We start from the raw sequence: 20,245 nt of genomic DNA on the forward strand, positions 1-20,245 counted from the left end.
TCTACCCTAAACCCTAACTCACTCCTATACAAAGGGACACATATTCCCTAAGAAAGGCATCTAGAAATATCCCATAAACTCTTGGGTATTTACAAAGAGATCAAGATCTCAGATATCCCACAAACTCATGGATATTCAAGAAAAGATCAATATGTGATCGGATATTTCTTGACAACCAAATACTTCAAGAAGATCCACAATACCCTTTCATGGAGATCAAATACATCCTAAGAAAGTCCACATATCCAAATCCAAATCATCCTACGTTCGAGAAATAAGCTACTAACGGCCCTCGAATTACGGAGAAATATTAGGAGAGAGGAATCAAGGGAGTAAACAGATCTTGTACCCGCCATATTCATCAATAAAATCTCTGTTTCAACATATTTTGTTTGTGGTTGTAATTTATTTCCGCATATTAAAATTTGTTGCAAACAAGGTGATAATGATAACCAACGGAAAAAAACTGAAACCACTTATGGGCAATTTAAGAGCAGCATTTATCTTGAATTGGAAGAATGGATCATGGGATATGCAGTAACCATTTCTGGGCTATTTAATTTTTTTTTTTTGTTTTTTTAGGTTTTTAAACATAGCATTTTTAACGTAATTAAGAGATTTAAATGAGTGACTTTTGAGCTTTTTTAACCTAGCATATAAATGAGGAAAAAATAGAGGAAAGACCAAAAAAAGGAGAAATAAGATAATTGTGTTTGTTGGCCGAAGAGAGGTGCCACATCACCTTGTTTATGCCTAGCTTTATATTATATATAAATTTTAATACAAGATTTATAAAATTATACATTTGCTAGTAGAAGTTCATGATAGTATTTACTGGGCAAGAATTAATAATTTTAGAAACTTGGAGTATTGAAAGTAAATACAGTCACGGGCGAAGATACAGTGTCAAAGGAGGTTTCGAGCGAATCCAAAGAACTTTTCCTTAGACACTTTATTTGTACTAGAATTATGCAGTAAATATAGCTGATACTTGGTGAAGTTTCACACACAAACGTGCTAATAGTGCAATGGTAATGAAGCAAAGCTCTCTCTCTTTCCCCTAAGATGTGGGTCCTAAACCATGTGCGCCAAGAAAATATAAAATAGACTCGTAGTCTCCGTTTTCAAATTTGAATTTCTTTTTAGCACTTTATTTTTCTAAAACAAAATATAAATTTGACAAGTAGAAAAAGCAAAACAGACGTTACTTTCTTGCTACCATTTCTTTCACAAACCTCAAACCCAAACCAAAGTCACATTTTCAAAAAAGTTAGGGTTCTAACTTTTGTTGCAGATCACCACTTCGTAGCCCTCGTCCGCCGAAAAACGGACCTCCGGTCGGTGACTGTGTAGTGTTTAAGTAATTCGTCACCTTTTTAAATATATTATATATCAGTGCTTGCTCGTTAGTTTGACGGTTGCTATACATTAGCTTGAGGTCGTTATCCTGTATTTTAAAATTCTGAACCCCCAAACCTCAATTCTGAGTCCGCCTCTATATATAGTATGATTGAATATTTTACTTTGTACACAATGGGGTTGAAAATATTGGAGTGAAAACAAAAAGCCTATATAAAACTAGATGGTTTGTGCCCTTAGTTACTATCGAGACGCAAATAAAGGAGAGATGATTAAACTAAATATTAACATGACATGCGTAATAGTATATTACATTCATTTGTGGAACAAAGTTACAGGAGTAGTTTGCAAGAAATGAAAAACAAAGACAGTTTGTGGAACAAAATTACATAGGTAGCTTGGTAGGTGCTCCAACATTTGTATGAGATTGGATTGGAATTTGGATTCTGACAGTTGGAACATAATTATGACCTGGGAAGAAATTGAAGGAATAAACTTAGATAATCCAGTAGATAGTAAATTAATACTGTAAACATAAAGAAAACACAAAAAATAGAACCAAGAGGTAAATTAAAATCAGCTAAGAACTTGGGAGAAAAATTGAGATTTTAGGTTAAGTCTTTTGAACTGTAAAACTCAGTTATTCCTTAATCCCTTTCTCCTTCTTCCTCTGCTCTAAAAAATTGAAAAGGAGGGAAAATGTTACCCTATTGGTGTAAGGGATCTAATATTTCTCCTTTCTTACTTACCACAAAATACTGTGTGCATACTGGGCATTCATGTGGCTTGCTCTTCTCTAGCCAGAACCAAACAACATCATGCTTATCTTCTGTTAAATTAGAAAATAACTTAGAAGAAATCTGTAACAGAGAGATTTTTTATCTGAATTTGTAAGAGACACTTACTGCCTTCACCTCCTGGACATCCTACAATTCTTTTGTCATAGTAGAGCATTTAATAACAGCTGGTGCTTCCTACATTTAAAACATATTCAAATATTTGATTATGTTCCCACACATCTAATTGGAAAGATAACTTATAATTTTAGTAGCTATGAATGTAAACAATCTCTTCATACATAATCCTTTATTTTTCATTGATAAAGAAAAAGAGTTTAAACCTCTGAATCATAAAGAATGGTGCAGGTGGAGGATTAGACCATCGTCACTGTTTCCATCTCTCTAGAAATTATGTTTATTCAAGGTTTTTTTTTCCAAATAAATCAATTGTTAATTTGTTGGAGGCAATCAACCTTTGGTTCTCATGCTATAAGATCATATTGTGGACATTCAGGTTGTACCAAACAAATAGATATATTGAGATCAAAATAAGCATCCAAGAACTCTATATTATCATTGAAGGATGAATCATGAAAATGCATGATAAATATTCTACAATTTACATCCACAAGATCCTCAAAACAGATTCACCTCCAAAACACACTCAATTAGTTTAATAAACTTAATTCTACGAGAATTTGGTAAAGAAGATTCTCAGAAACATTCACCTTCTATTCTCCGAATAAAGCAAACCATTTCTAGACACAAAGAATTTTATTTACTTAATGTTTTACTTTATTAGTGAAATAAATAACCACAAGCAACCACCACCATTCACTCTATAGTGTAGATTTTTTGGGTAGTATTATTGAATTATTGCTCTATAATTGATTTTCTACCAAGATCCCTAATAATGGATACATAGGAAAAACTATATAGTTGATCTTACAATTTGGGATGAAGAGTAATTCACCTCATAATACTTACAACATATTTAAAGACTCCACTGGTTAAAGATTCTGAAAACAAAACAAGATTCAATTTTTTTTTTTTTAATCATTTTGTCAAAAAAAAGCAAGTTGGTTCACAGTACTTAAGAGTTTGGTTTTATGTCTAAAATCTGCACTAAAAAATGCTTCCTTCTCAACAATTTGTATGCACACGATCTTCAACAATTTATCTCTACAATTCTTACAACTATTACACTCCACTATCCAAGTTAAAGAACAAAAGAGTTTGAAAACAAAAACAAGATTCACTCTTCCCCAAATTCACTCAAAATTGATGTTCCATAGTAAGATCCCTAATATGTAGCAAAAACTACTACTTTTACTCTACAATTTGCATCCACAACAATTAACCTCCACAACAATTTACCTCCATAATACTTACAGCAATTACACTGCACTGCCTAAAGATTCAGAAAACAAAAACAAGATTCAATCTTTTTACCTCCATAAAACTTATAGCAATTACACTCCACTGCCTAAAGATTCAGAAAACAAAAACAAGATTCAATCTTTTTTCCAAAATCACTCAAAAATATGTTGGTAATCAAACAACTTTTCACAAACGCAATGTATGTTACTACCGGAGAAGGAAAATTGACTTTATGTTTTAGCAGGCCAAAAAAAAAAGGTAGACCTGTAGCTACCAGATTACTTTACAAACAGATATGATGCTAGAACCTGAAAATTGGGGTAGAAAGCAACATAGCAGATACTGACCTTTATTCCATGACAATAGAAGTCACTGGAAATCTATGTACAAGCCAAAAATTGAGCATGTTATAGTAAACACTTGATTTTCCTGCAAAACAACTGTTGATATGTATTTAAAAAATGTTAGTGAGTTGTTGTTGTTGGGAAGAAGTCAGCTAAATATAAAGGATGACCAATGTCATTGTCTAGATGCTGAGTATAAATTGTTAAGGGAAATAAATGAAAAACTAAATTTCCTAAATATTACCAACTAAAGATCGCAACTTTGAACCAAAATACTTGAGATGAAGTAGATCAAACATCTAAGTGATAAATGATAAGAATTTTCGTCGTAATTACCTTTGTTCCATAAAAGGCAAAAGTGGTTGCAAAAGGAGTTGGTTAACCTATGTAAAAAGAAGATGATAGTTGTTAAAGAAAGTTGTGATATATATAGAAAGATTGAGAAGAAGAAATGTGTGGTGACCTTTATTTCTTTTTCACTGGAGTTGCTAGCTCCAGTTTCTGTTTCATCTTCACCGATTCACCTTGTTCGGTTGGCAGCTTTGTTTTTGTAACATGGGAAGATACATATTCTTTTTTCCTTTTATTGCTTTCGCTGATATTTATTGAGGTAGTGGCTGGTGCTGGGAGAGAATGAATAATGCTTTCCTTTTCAACACATGACTGGATATACAATTTTGAAGATGATGTGGATGAAGCATGGCCAAATGGTTTCTTTACTTGAATTCTGAACAGCTTCTGGCCAAATTTGCTTTGGAAATCTTCCACTGGCAGGTTCTCATTCTATGGAAAAAATATATTCATTTAATATTTTGAAAGTTTATTTAGGAGGTGATTATGTATAAGTTGTTTTTTAAAAATTTGTACCTCAGCTGAAACTCTTTCGTAAATCTCTGCTGCAGTAAGAGATAATAGTTTTTCTCCTTCTTTGTCCATAATCATCCGAGTTGCTGAGCCAGAGGTATCTTCGAGATTGCCATCAAATCGACACCTATAGTATATGATATTTTAGATCCAAAAGTACTTGGGAACAAAATGTTACAATTCATGCAAAGTTTTCTCTTGTTGAACTGTGCCTTCTTGTCCACCGCTTGAACAATTCAAAACACGGACTTGATGTTTGGCAGATATTTTTGCTTCAATGATTGTCGATAGGAGATAGACTAATGATTGTCTAATAATATCAAACTATGAATAAAACAATGTACTAACGCCTTCCTGGGATTGAATGTTTGCAATTGGCACCACTTCTTCATTCCCTAAAATAGAGATAAGAGATCCAGATCTGGATGTACTCCGCATAGTGAAAGAGGTAAGTGTTTCTTTGTTCTTTGTGACCCTGTGGACAACAAAAGGCTTAACTATTTAGAATATTAATACTCGTGGAAAAATAGGTAGAATATAGAGAGGAGTAATGTAATACTATGCTTGCAATTTGCAAACTAGAAACTTGAAGAAGAAAATAATTGTTCTTTGTTCTTTGAGATGAGATTGGTTGCTAGCTATCTTATAGAATTATGACTAATCTTCTTTCATTTTCCCACTAAAGGTCACATGAATGTTGCTCTTACTATTTAAATTGACAACTACATGACATTGTTTAGACCCTTGCCTCTGTAGAAGCAACTTAAGGAATTCAAAGTGCTTTACGACTAAAAGACTATTGTATCACGAACACTGTTCACACAAGATATTGTGTAAGAGATGTCCAAGACCATGGGCAGCAGGAAATACACTTCACAGATTCTAGGATATAGTGGAAGGAAGATTTCTGGACTAACCAACTGGACATCTAAACCTCACAGAAATGCATAAACCATGCTCAGTTAAACTTATTTGTGGAGGAATATCAACATTCAAAGACAAGAACATAGACTTCTTTCTGGTGTATAGGAAATTAAAAGTTCATAGGACTTACATTGTATTATGTCAACTTACATGCATGCATTAGCTGAATAGCTCCTAAAACCTTGATACGCGCAGTGGCGGAGCCAGAAGAATTAAAATATAAAATTATTTTAACTATATTTAAATAGTGTAATTTTCCGCCGAAGGAATGAACCCCCTTGGCCCTTACTGGTTCCGCCCCTGGATACACGCTCTGTTAAACTTCTCTATAAATAAGATCAACAACTAAGAAATTTTTTTCTCTTGATGCTTTGCAAAATAGTTGGAGGTATGTTTTCTCTCTCGGTGCATTTTAGCCAGGTGTGCTAACGTGCGCATTGACGAGTAAAAACATGCCTCGCAAAGGAAAAACCACCTCGACACCGGTGAGGATAGTGACGTCGGAGAACGGCAGCAGCTCTCAGCTGCCATCGCTCACATTTGGAAGTTTCCTCCCCCATCAATTCTAGTCAATTCCTGAGGAGGTGGAGGTTAGCGATAAATATTTGGATTCACAAAGCTCTTTTCACTTGAAGGATTATGGTGGGTCAGGGCCTACGCCGACGACTCATCGGTTAGAATTCTCAGAAGCAGCATTCTCAAACCAACCATCTCCTGTTGTTCCAACTACTTTTGCGCAGAATCGTCTTGCTCAAAAAGGTAAACCCCTGACTTATATTCCACCTTCAACTAAGCAAGGTAAGGTTTACATTACCATTGAAGATGAGGATGTGAAACCCCAATTGGAATATTGGAAGCATGCTTTAATTAGGTATGTGTTGACGGATACGCCATATTTTAAATCGATGGACAACTATGCCACCTATAATTGGAAGAATGTGGTTAAACCTCAGATTTTAGCCCATGATGCTGGCTGCTTCATCTTTTGATTTGAGTCTGCTGAGAATTATGATAGGATTTTAATGGGTGGGACCATATACCTTTCACAATAAACCAATGGTAGTTCAAAAATGGGAGCTAAACTTTGAATTTAATTCGGATAGTATAACCAACATTCCTTTATGGATTTTGTTTCCTGGATTACCTATGGGGTATTGGTTTGATGAGGCTCTGAGCAAGCTGGCTAGTGCTGTAGGTAGGCCTCTTTATATTGATAAGGTGACTGCAGCCATGGAAAAAATTTCCTATGCTCGAGTCCTGGTAGTGATAGATTCAACTCAACCATTATTAGAATCCATAGAAATGATCACTTCAGCTGGTAGTTTCCAACAAATAGTGGAGTATGAATGGAAGCCTAAGTATTGTCCCATTGTATGAGGTTTGGTCATGAAATGGAGGAATGCTGGAATGGTGGATAGGCTAAGGGTGTTGAGGTGCCTTTCCAGGAAGTAACCAAGAAGAGGAGAAGGCAGAGGAGAAAGAGAAGAGAAGTGAGGCAAGAGTGGACTACCGAGAATAGGGATGATGAAGGTGATCCTAATGGGAGCTGCTATTCCAAATAGGCCAACTATTAACCATGCTGCTTAACAATCTAAAAACTCTATAAATGCACTGCCTACTTAAATAACTTCTACTTCTCAAAGGGTGGGGGTGGAAGCAGGAGTGGAAACTGTGAACAGATACAAATGTCTCCAAGATGGGTTCACGGATGTAACAACTGGACAAGCAGGGGATTCTGAGGCTGCTCCTGACCCAATATGATTATTGCTACATGGAATGTGAGAGGCTTAAATTAGTCTCTCAAACAGAAGGAGGTTGTCTTCTTTCTGCAAATGAATAAAGTGGATGTATTTGGTTGCTTAGAAACTAAGGATGTATTTGGTTGCTTAGAAACTAAGGTGAAGGAACAAAAGTCACAAAATGTGTTGAGGAAGATTGCACAGGGGTGGAATACATATTGTAATTACCCAATGGCTTCAAATGGGAGAATTTGGCTACTATGAAAGCCTTATATTACACTAAACATCATAGCAAAGAAGGAACAGTTTATTCATTGTTCTCTCCATGACCCCACAACATCTCTTTCCTGTTTGTTTACTGTCATTTATGCTCATAATGATGCACTATTGAGGACTGAGTTATGGCATGATCTCTCTCTGTTGAACACAAGCCAGGAGGCATGGTTGCTAAGTGGTGATTTTAATGCAGTGTTGTCCCCAGATGACAGGCTTGGCTCTCCAGTCTTGCCTACCAAAACCAAGGCTTTCCAAGACTGTATGGACAATTTGCAGCTCACCTCAATAAGGTCAAAGGGGTGGCATTACACCTTTTGCAACAAACAACAACATGGTTTTAGAGTTTATACTAAGATTGACTGGGTGTTTAGCAATCTCAAATGGTTACAGGATTATGGGCAGATGGAAGTGGATTTTCTAAATCCCGGGGTATCAGATCATTCTCCAGCACTTATACAGTACATACCACAGATGAGAATGCATCCTAAGCCATTCAAGTTATTTACCACAGTGTTGAACCATCCTGACTTTAAGACTATAACAAGATCAATCTGGAACAAGTAGCATAAAGGGACAAAGATGCATAAAGTGTGGACCAAATTGAAGGAACTTAAAATTGGCTTGAGGGACCTTAACACTTACATGGCATCCTATAATCAGAGACTTCAAAGAGCAAGGCAAGAGTTGAGTGTCATTCAAAGTCAGTTAGCAATTCAACCTCAGGTTCAAGTCTTGATTGAAGTTGAAAAGGAAACTATTATGGAAATTAATAAGTGAACTTTAGTGCAATAACAAGCTCTGAGGCAAAAGTCAAGGGCTATATGGATAGCCAGTGGGGATGCAAACACTAGTTACTTCCATGCTCAGTGTAAGATTAGAGCAAATAGGAACACCATTTCACTATCTATGATGAAGCTGGGATAATGATTACAGACCCTGCTACGGTGGAAAAGGAATTCATATCCTTTTTCACCAATCTAATGGGCACTGTTGCAGCAACGATGCCTTGTCCTAGCTCTGTGGTGATCAAGCAATGACCATGCCTTAATTATCAACAGAGGTGTGATCTGGTGGGACCTGTTACTAGCCAAGAAACACTTGCAGCACTCAAGGAGATGCCCCGTGACAAAGGCCCAGGGATTGATGGGTTTCCTATGGAATTTTTTATGCAAAACTGGGACATTGTCAAAACTGATATCACAATGCTTTAAAGGAATTCGAACATGGGAAAATGCTCATCTGTAAGTTGTACTGTTGTTAATCTGATTCCTAAGATCCCTTCCCCCTCAAAAGTTAAAGATTACAGGCCTATTGCATGTTGTACTACAATTTATAAGATCATCACTAAGGTCCTGATAAATAGGATAAAACTTGTAATTAGTTCCATTATAAGTCCTACTTAATTTGCATTTATAGAGGGGAGAAGCATAATTGACAACATATTCTTTAGTCATGAACTTCTTAAAATGTTACACTAGAAAGGGGTTGTCTGCTAGGTGTGTCATGAAAGTAGACCTAAGGAAGTCATATGACTCAATCGAATGGTGCTTTCTGTGGAGTATGTAGGTAGAATTAGGGTTCCCTTTCACGTTCATTCAGTGTGTAATGGAGTTTGTGAGTTCTGTTTCATATTCTTTGGTATTAAATAGAGGACTTACTGAACCTTTCAAGGAAAAATGGGGTATAAGGCAGGGTGATCCTATGTCCCCCTACCTTTTTGTTATAGCCATGGAATATCTACAAAGAGAGTTGTTTGTATTAACTCAAAACCCACAATTTAAGTTCTATCCCAAGTGTAAGAAGCTGGGGATTATGCATATATGTTTTGCTGATAACCTACTTGTTACACCTCGGACATTTCGTGTCGTTGCGCTGTGAATAGACTAATGCAAGCTTAAGGTGGACGTGAAGTCCTTATGAAGTTAAGGAGAGTATTTGATAGCCTTAAAGTGCGTACTACAAGATTTTGAAGTCATATGAATCACTGAAACTAAGTTTGTTGAAGGCAGTGAGGTATAAGTTGTGTTTGCGAAGGTTTCGTAGCAACCGAGCGAATGTCTATTTAGTAAGGCCTTGAGGATGAACTATAGGGTTCCTTAACTGGTTAATGAAGTGTTAAACAAGTGCCAAGAAGATTCTATAAGGATTTGAGATCGAACGAATCGACGAGAACAATTTTGAGAAAAAGGAGTTATACGACCACTTATACGGTCCGTATAAGGGTCCGTATGTAAATTGTCATCACTGGTGGTATTATACGGTCACTTATACGGGCCGAAAAAAATTATACGGACTGTATAAATGTCCGTATAGTCACGTCGGGCAGTTTTATTTTCTTGTTATAGATGATCCAAGTCCTTATTTCTTATTTTCCACATTCTCCACTGCTCTTGAAAGCTCTAGAACATTCCTTCCATCATATTAACACAAATCCAAGAGAAATCAAAGATTAAACACCAAGAACCAAGAGAATCAAGTGTAGAGAAGCTCACTAGGGTTTGCAGAAGTTAAGATTCCCTTTGGTATTGAAGTTGGGATTTCTCTCAAGTGAATTATATTCATCCAAAGTTCATCCTTACATAATTAAAGGTGAGTTTTACATCTATTTCATGTTATTAAGAGTATTTGGTTGTTGAATGACTTGAATAAGGGGAGGAAGTAGAATATGAAACTCAAATATGGATTTAATGGTATTCTTGAGTAGTGAATTAATTTGAGTCATAATTCTTGATATGCCATGAGTATAATTTTATTGCGGATGTTACTAATGACGTTGAGGAAGTATTGTGTGAAAATGAATATGGTATTACATTGTAGCTTAGTACGAATTCTCTTGAATGTAGAGTTGTGAGCTTGGAAGGAGAACTTTTAGTCGTTAAGAAGACGTAAAGGTATGTAATGCTATCCCTTTTTCTTTCTAAGGCATGATTCCATAGTTGTCAACCTACACATGACATCCGTAATGCTCCTAATCCTAGAAATACTAGAAGTTCATAATTTTCATGATTCTTGCGATATAGCTGATAATGATCCTTATGATGTTAATTCCTATGTTATGGATCCATACCTGATTTCCATATTGCGCTTACTCTTAAAATTCTAGAATTCCATGATCCCCAAGGTCCTCATGATGATGTTGATGAGTGCTCTTTGTGGCAACAATTACTATGATAATTCCTCTTCGAGAGATACCAAAGCCTAAAGTATAGATGTTCTCATGATGTGATTGAGCTTACCATATGAATTCGATTACATTCATTACAATTGGCCTCATATTATGTTATTGTTCCTTCAAAGTGAGACATGATAGCGATGATGATTATGATAATGATTTCGATTCTAGAAATGCCAAAGTTTAAAGTTCTTAGTGTTCTCGTGATACCATTGAGCTTGTCACAAGATTTCCAATCGTATTCATCATTGTTGATCTCATCTCATGTAATCGTTCCTTCAAGGTGAGATAAAGGCAAAACTCCCTTATTGTGGATCCATCTAAGATGTCTGATATGTCCTATTCCTAGAAATGCTAGAACTTATAACTTTCAAGATTCTTAAGTTGTCATCGATAAAAGCCCTTCATAGAAGTGACAATAGTGATGATGGTAGTAGTGATGATGATCATAAAGATAATGATGATGACATTTCCATAATAAAAATTGAGGGTTTACCTACTTTATGTCACCCTGATAGTGTTGTAATGTTTTTCACGGGTACTCATGTACATCATATTTGTATGTAGCTATGTTGTGACACCGAACCTATATAGCCGGGTATGATATTTATGGTGCGCACCACTCGCGCCCAGATACGGATCATCAGTCCGAGCACAATATGGCCGAATCACTTGATCATCGTCGAGCCTCAATATGGCTGAATACGGATACTGTCGAGCCACAATATGGCCGAATATGGATACTGTCGAGCCACAATATGGCCGAATACGAATACCACCGAGCCTAGTTACGGCCGGATACGGATAACGCCTGACGTGTATGATCGGATATGGTACCATTATAAGTATATGCACCTGTATGCCATGATTCCTTAGAAAAGGTTAAGCAAGTATGATGAACATCTCAAGAGGTATAAATGGTCTTTCTATTCTATGCTATCCTTCATGTTTTATTTATGTTACTTTTCATGCCTTACATTCTCTTGTGACATTATAAATACGACGTTCCTTCTTATGACGCCGCGTTCACCGCCGGCAGAGCAAAAGAGACGGATTGGACCCTAGGTGATTTGTCAGCGATTGTACAGGAGCGCTCCACTTACTTCGGGCCACAGTTTATTGGTATATTCCTTTTGTGTATATTTTCGGGCACGGCGGGGTCCTGTCCGATCTTTACGATGTTACGTATCCCTTTAGAGGCTCGTAGACATATGTGTATAGTTAGATGTTTCATGACCTTATCAGTGTACATTTTGTATAGCATTTTTTATAGCCTTGTCGGCTTATGTATATAAATGGGCATAGCTATTGAAAGTCCTATTGACGAATTGTTCTTTGAGTATTTGTGCCCGTACAAAGTATGGTATTTATGAGATAATCGTGTGGTCCACCGAGATATGTTTATACGACACAAGTTAGATGGTGCACGGTAGGTTAGCTCCGGGTACCCGTCATGGCCCTCCGGTTGGGTCGTGACACTACTCATGTACTGCAAAGCTGATATTACTTCAATTAAACTATTGCAAGCTGTCTTCTTGCAATTCTCAAGGGTGTCAGGCTTGTAGGCTAATGTAGATAAAAGTTCTATTTATATGTCTGGAGAAAAAGCTATTCTAAAACAGGAAATTCTTCAAACACTTGGATTCTGTGAAGGGTCACTTCCCTTCAAGTATTTGGGTGTGCCTTTGTCTTCAAAAAAAACTTACAGTAGCTCAGTGTTTTCCCCTGGTAGAAAATGTAACTACAAGGATAAAATGTTGGTCTGCTAAGCTTTTATCATATGCTGGGAGGCTTCAACTTCTGAAATCATAGGTATTTGGTATGCAAACATATTGGGCACAGATCTTTGTATTGCCTAAGAGGATCATGAAAATGATAGAAAGTGTCTGTAGATCTTTCTTGTGGACAGGAATTGCTGATATATCTAAAAGAGCCTTGGTATCATGGGCAAAACAAGGCCGCAGGGGGCCAGAATATTATAAATATGGGCTTATGGAACAAAGTTGCCATTCTAAAGCAACTATGGGCTCTAGCTGAGTTAGAAAGATTGCTTGTGGATTAGATGGGTATATATATACTACTTACAAGGAGATCCATTGAAGGTGTGTGATGTACCCTCAAGTGCCACATGGGTAGTAAGAAAGATAATAGAGGCAAAGTAGTCAGTGATGCAGGCTACATCTCTTCAAGGCAGCTTACTGACAAGATTAAGATCTATGGTGATTGCTGGCAAATTCTCCATTAAAAAACTCTGCCTAGCTCTGTTACCACAACATCCCAAACTGTATTGGAGGAGTATTAGTCTGCATTCATGCATTCACCCTAGATATAAATTCATCGCGGCTTGCAATGTGGAACATGCTTCCTACTGTTGATAGGTTAGCAAAAATGGGCATCCAGGTGCCTCGTCTTTGTGTGTTTTGCAATGGTCAGGATGAAAATCTCTCACATTTGTTCTTTGAGTGTACTGTGATCCATGATATGTGGAGAAGAGTGTTGGCTTGCTTAGGGTTTCATAGACAGAAAGGGTGTTGGGCTGAGGTACTGGCATGGGTAGCTGAATAGGCCAAGAGGAAATCCAGAAAGGGGACTATTATCAGCTGCTGTTTTGCTATGGTGATTGCTCTGGTGTGGAGAGAGAGAAACTAGATCAGATTTCAGTAACGGCAGTTTAGTATTAGCACGCTGTGTAGAGAGATCAGTGTTCACATCCACATCAGAGGCTCTGGCAAACATAAATGGCAATCTACACTAGCCCATCTCAACTCTAGGCCATAAATGGTTGCTGTTACTGAAGTTATTTCGTTCTGATGTATTTTAATTGTTTTAGCTGAGTTTATGCTGTTAGCTTTCTCTGTTTCTTGTTTGGAGTCTGTAAACCTTGACTCTGCTTATTATGTATGCAGATCATGTGGTAGTAGGAATCTTGGTTTATTTTGAATTTGTCTGTCTAGTACAGAAACAGGTGGTCAGCCCTGTTTAGATTGTAATGTTCACTTTTGGTATCAATAATATCATTTATTTACTTAAAAAAAAACAATTAAGAAATTTATGATGGGGCCCTTTCACTTGTATTTAATAAAAAATAGCCCTCCAATCTCTACATTGTTATGCAAGTGAATCATGACTAGGTCTTTTAAATGGTACCACCACCTCTTACCTGGTTACGAATCTATAGCTGATCTAAGCTCACATAAAAGTGAAGGGTTTATCACTTAAACATGTGGCTATTTGTCTTAAAAAGTACGTCAGGTTATTACTATTTGCCATTTTAATGTTGTGTTCAGTCATACATGTTAGTGCTATGATTTTAATGATGACAAACTATTTTTGTAGGTACTATACTCAAAGGAACTCAGAGGTCCAACAAGTCCAATAGAAAAGCAAAGCCCAAAATTGAAGAGTGAAGTTTAGTCGGCTGCAAAGAAAAGAAGCCCAAATAAAACTCAGTCGGCTGCAAAAGGAAATAGCCATAAAGTGCAAAGAAAATAAGCCCATGCTTATTTTTGGAACAAGGATCAGATCATGCCCAGATTTCAATCAAGTAAGATTATAAAATCTTATGCTATGCCAAAGGAAAGGAAATCAGTCAAGAAGATCAATCAGTGCAAATCATAAAGATTCCAAGATTGAATCAGATCAGCGTATACAAGGAAACAAGTACCATTCTAACTAGGCCAATACCGCACAAGGAAAGACGTTGTACAACATTGAATAGCTCTTGCTTTATTCTTGGAAATTAGGATCCTTAATATTCCTAATTTACAAGGATCAATTCTCTTGGGTTAACATCTCTACTGAAAAGGGTCTAGAGGCTACACAAATTGAAGAATATAAATACAAGACTCTGGAGTCAAAGAAAACCATACCTTTGTCATTCTCTCAAGTTTTTTTGCTTTACTTTTCATAAACATTGTATTCTTGAGTGACATAGTGTAAACAAAAAAGAAAGGAAAGATATAGTATAGTTTGTGAGGCATTGTATCAAAAAGATTATGAATATTTTGAGTGCAGACGAGCTCCATTGAAACAACAATTGTACCAAAACCATTTACAAAAGAGCTGCAGAGACCACCCTTGCAACCCAAGGGGACTGGACAAGGATTCACATTGAATCTGAACCAGTATAAAATATCTGGTGTCATTTAATTTCTGCACTTTAATTCCTGCATTATTATATAGTCGACTGTCTGAGCGAAAAAGTTACAATTCTCCCCCCCCCCCCCCCAACACTTTCAATACATGTACAAAATAGGACGAATGGAGTAAATTTTTAGGAAATTCTTCCAACTGTTCTCCTTTCCAGTTTAACATTTATACATGGTTTAGCATATAAAACTATACTATTCCTGTAAGAATTCATCATAAAGTCAGTCTATATAAGTTAAATTCCCTTCCATCTAAATACACGCCAATCTACCACCAACCAGGGCAACCACCTGCGTTACCCAGTTATGAATCCATAGTTGAGCAAAACTCACAGAAAAAGGAAGCATCCAAAACTTAAACATGAGCCTATTTGTCTTAAAAAGTCTTGTCATGTGGTTTTTTCCTGTAAGAATTCATCATAAAGTCAGTCTATATAAGTTAAATTCAGACATCATAGATGGACCCAAAAGGCATGTTTTGTAAGATAAGCATATAAAAACTTCTTGGTGGAGATAGGCATTTAAACTTACTCAAAGTGTATTTTTCAGTTTTTCAGTTGTTTTGAAAACAAAAACTATATTTTTCAAACACTCACAATTTTCATGGCCAAACAAGCCCTAAATATATCACAAAATATTTTTTTAAAATGCAAAAATAAGGCAAACGCATATACATGAGACTATAAATGTGCACTTAAACCAATAAATACTCGCTAATCGCAATTTTGCAGCTTTCAATTAACTCGGATTTTTTTTTTTTACACTTGAATAATTAAAAAACAATAACTTTAACCAATAAAAATCCTTAAAAAAAGAAATTTCAAATTAAGAAATTTCTTTTTTTTTAAGGATTTTCTTCTCGACTTTTGACGCTTTTCTTAATTTGAAATTTCTTTTTTTAAGGATTTTTATTGGTTAAAGTTATTGTTTTTTAATTATTCAAGTGTAAAAAAAAAATCCGAGTTAATTGAAAGTTGTAAAATTGCGATTAGCGAGTATTTATTGGTTTAAGTGCACATTTATAGTCTCATGTATATGCATTTGCCTTATTTTTGCATTTTAAAAAAATATTTTGTGATATATTTAGGGCTTGTTTGGCCATGAAAATTGTGAGTGTTTGAAAAATATAGTTTTTGTTTTCAAAACAACTGGAAAACTTGAAAAATACACTTTGAGTAAGTTTAAGTGTCTATCTGTCACATCGTGTTTTATACGCTATCTTACAAAACATGCCAAGTTTAAGGGTCCATCTAGGTATTAAGCCTTAAATTCCCTTCCATCTAAATACACGCCAATCTACCACCAACCAGGGCAACCACCTCCGTTACCCCGTTATGAATCCATAGTTGAGCAAAACTCACAGAAAAAGGAAGCATCCAAAACTTAAACATGAGCCTATTTGTCTTAAAAAGTCTTGTCATGTGGTTTTTATTTAAACATGTACAAAGTAGGACGAATGGAGTAAATTACTAGGAAGTTCTTTCAACTGTTATCGAGTTTAACTTTAATACACCGATAGTGTAAAGAATTTTTGTATTTTATGTGCAAGTTAGGATATAAAACTACACTAATCATGTAAAAATTCATCATACAGTCAGTCTATAAATCAAATTCCTCTCCATGTAAATATACCCCACCCCAATCCTCCACCAACCACAAAACTAAACTCTTCCAAATCCCGATGGATATTCTAAAAAAAAAAAAAAAAAAAAAGGAAAAGAAGAAACACAAACAAACAATACCCCCTAATCACCACCAACCAGGGAAACCTTGCTAAAAAACTCTTCCAAATTCCCAAAAAAAAAAGGGGGTTGATAGCACTTTTAGTTATTGATAAATTATGATTTAAGTTCTCATGATATCTTAATAAGCATATTTAACCTTCAATTACTTGAAATGTGCATTTTTGACCCATGTACTTGTGAATAATCACAAATTTCCTTAAAAATTAACCACTTCACTATTTAATTACTTATGTGTTATGTTAAATTTGTATTATCACTCCATATTTGAGGGTAACGTACTTCTAAAAATAATCTAAATATAACACATTTCCTTCAAAAAGGGACCAAAAACACACATTATAATTAATCGAAGGTTAAATGTGTTTGAGTCTCGTATCACAAGGACTAAAATTAGAATTTACCCATAAATGAGAGACCACAAATATTACTCCCTTCATCCATTTTTACTTGTCCTTGTCCATGTTAGAAAACCAAGAGATAATTTGTCATTTCATACTTATTATACCCTTATTGGAAAGTTCAAGAAATTCTTAGTGGCCGCACAACTTTTAAAATATGTGTTATTGATTTTAATCATTAGATGTCTTAGTAATAATTAGGGGTGATATAGTAAAATTGTTATAAGTAAAAATGGAATGTGGGAGTATTATCCAAAAAAAAAAAGGAAGAAAAACAAAAACATTCACAAGAAGTTACCGTTGTGCTATGTACTCAACCAACAGACCAGTAGCAAAGTGCTCCAAATTAATGTCAACTTATTCACCTTGGCTACGATCAACGGCATATCTGCACATTTTCTTCAAATTGTAAGGCATATCAGATCAACGGCATATCTGCACATTTTCTTCAAATTGTAAGGCATATCAGACAGGTCCCCGTCATTCGACATGTTAATAACTCGCCACATGGAAGGTTCCTTGCATATTCGCCTCCAAGAAGTACGCACTTTCTGTGCAGTTTTCGGTATTTCTATTGCCCCGAGCCTTTGTAATATATTTGCCCATATACCTTCCTGCAGTTCTAACCATGGTGTCTTTTTCACCATTGATGCCTTCTTGGTTTTGCCTTTTACTTTTCCCTTCCTGTTGGTTGGTTTTTTTTTTTTTTTTTTTTTTTTTTTTTTTTTTTTTTTTGAATTGCTTAATTGGGAATTGGTAAAGAGAAGGAGAAAAAGAAGAAGAAGAAGAAGAAGAAAGATAGTATGAGATAGGCTTTTAAAGTAGCGGGGAAAAAAAGGAGTCGTTACCTAGTTTAAATTGAAAAAGGGGGAAATGGGCAAATTTGCCCCATTATTATGAAAAAAATGATCAATTTAGTAGGCGTTTGGCCATGAAAACCAAATATTTTTCACTTTATTTGGTATTTTGGAGTTGGAGTTGTGTTTGGTTATAGTTTTTGCGAAGAATATCTGTTTGAATGTATTGAAAGTGAAAACAAGTTTATTGGTGTTTTTTAAATTTCAAATGCAACAGTTGTATTTGGAATTTTCATGGCCAAATGTTGATTTCCAAATAAAGTAAAAACATTTTCCGAAAAAAAGTGAAAAATTCTTATGGCCGAACGGGCCCTTTCTCTTAGTTACTATAGTTTATGTACAAAAATTGGCTCAAATATAGTCCTCCACTGTTAAGGTTGTTCAAGCTGAACGGGCCTATCGAGTCGCTCAGATCGTAAGTACCCTTCATCTTCAACCCAAAGGTTATGGGTTCAAGTTGTTAAATGAGCAAATAGGGGAAGCTCCTGGGAGAGGGGTAAAAAAAAATGAAGATATTTCGTTTAAATTGAAAAAGGGGAAATGGTCAAATTTGCCCCGTTATTAAAAAAAAAATGATCAATTTTATCCTTCATTATATTTTCTATACAAAAAAATACCTTGACGTTATATACTTAGCTCAAATATAGTCCTCTACTATTATGGTTGTTCAAGCTGAACGGCCCATTCCTCGCTGATATTTTGATAAGATGGATATCACATGACATGCCACCTCACTAACTCTGTCACGCCCTAAATCATGGCCTAGGTGTAACATGGCACTCGGTGCCTGTCTGCATGATTGGCTGGCTGGATCAACATGTGGTATACTGATATCTAAGTATGATAAACACATGCTAATCGAGTGAGAATAACTGACTGAAATATATCTGTGCGGAAGAAATACTAAAAGTCTGCAATACTGAATAAGTAGTAGCCAAAAGGGCTAACTCAATAATCCAAAAAAATACTGAAATATCTGATAGGCTGTAATCTATGAAGCCTCTACTGAATAAGGAAATACTGACTGATTATCGGGACAAGGCCCCTGGCATACCATAATACTGAAATACTGTCTGCTAACTGACTCAATATAAAGATAAAGGTAGGGCCTCAGAGAACTGAGGCTCACCACTGACTAACTCAATCTGAAAGCCTCCTAGCGAGCTGCGTCTGCACCCTGTATATCGGTATCTGCATCATGAGATGCAGGCCCCGAGCAAATGGGACGTCAGTATACTGGAATTGTACTGGTATGTAAAGCAACTGAATGAAATAATAAGCTGAACTGAAACTAAACTGAAATGCTGATAATTAGACTAAAACAGAGAAGTAAAGATATGGATACTCCTTGTCCTGAATAATAAATAACTTGTTTACTGTCGGTGACCTTAGTTCCAATAATAATAATATGCATGCAAAATCTGTGGCCTGATGCCTAAGTATACGTATACATAATCTGTGACCTTAGGTCCATATCTGTGGGCCTGATGCCCTAATACAGGTATTCAATAACAAGCACTAAGACTTAGATATAACTGATAACATGATACTGATTACTGATTATAAAGATAAAACTTGTGACTGTTCATACTAATTCTAAGTATTCATACTGAGACTCATGAGATACAATTCACAAGTCTATATTGATTACGTACTGAGTTCATGATATTCAAATTAATCACCATGAACGACCCCGAAACGTAAGCCTAGTAGATAACAGTTCTATAACTATTCAAGAAACTAGGGCTAAACTGTACTCTGAGTCAATTTACTGATAAGAATGAATAATGAGGCGTAGGGAGAATTGTGAACATTCCTTAACGTAGATAGTTAGCCTCACATACCTGTATACGCTCCAAGTCTTGTAACTACTGGTCTGAAATTGAGAAGAACCCCAAAAGCCTAAGTCTTGAAACCTTAAATGGGTTTTCTTGGAAACCCTAGGTTAAGAACATTGAATTCATGCTTAATGCTCATAAACCTATGTTAGAGTTCACTTGGGATAATTAGAATTGACTTACCTTGGTGTTCTTGGTGATGGAGGAGAGGAACAGGTCTTTCTAGGGTTTAGGGACTTGTAAAAATAAAAATTAGAACTGAAACCAGGTATTTATAATTTCTGGTGCGGGCTGAGAAATAGGGACCAAAATATGGCCTATATTTTGAATTACGGTCCGTAAAGCTGGACCGTAATTAAGCATGTTCAACAGACAGAAACACTGCACCAACTCCTTACCAAATACGACCATCAAATACGGGC

At 35.9% G+C, this 20,245-nt stretch overlaps 1 protein-coding gene and 1 long non-coding RNA gene across 2 annotated transcripts; both read right to left on the reverse strand.

The window, feature by feature from the left end:
• Positions 1-1,628: 1,628 nt before the first annotated feature.
• Positions 1,629-2,258, reverse strand: LOC132056859 (uncharacterized). Its single transcript, XR_009414989.1, has 2 exons — positions 2,109-2,258; positions 1,629-1,830 (listed from the first exon to the last, which is right to left on the reverse strand). It is a non-coding gene; the product is annotated as an uncharacterized LOC132056859 (long non-coding RNA).
• Positions 2,259-3,865: 1,607 nt separating this feature from the next.
• LOC132056850 (uncharacterized) lies at positions 3,866-4,856 on the reverse strand. Its single transcript, XM_059449240.1, has 3 exons — positions 4,730-4,856; positions 4,387-4,645; positions 3,866-3,958 (listed from the first exon to the last, which is right to left on the reverse strand). Exons 1-3 carry the CDS (start codon positions 4,802-4,804, stop codon positions 3,888-3,890), a joined length of 405 nt encoding a protein of 134 aa, XP_059305223.1. The 5' UTR covers positions 4,805-4,856; the 3' UTR covers positions 3,866-3,887.
• Between the last annotated feature and the right edge of the window lie 15,389 nt (positions 4,857-20,245).

Source organism: Lycium ferocissimum, chromosome 1 (assembly GCF_029784015.1).
Source record: "Lycium ferocissimum isolate CSIRO_LF1 chromosome 1, AGI_CSIRO_Lferr_CH_V1, whole genome shotgun sequence".
NCBI lineage: Eukaryota > Viridiplantae > Streptophyta > Magnoliopsida > Solanales > Solanaceae > Lycium > Lycium ferocissimum.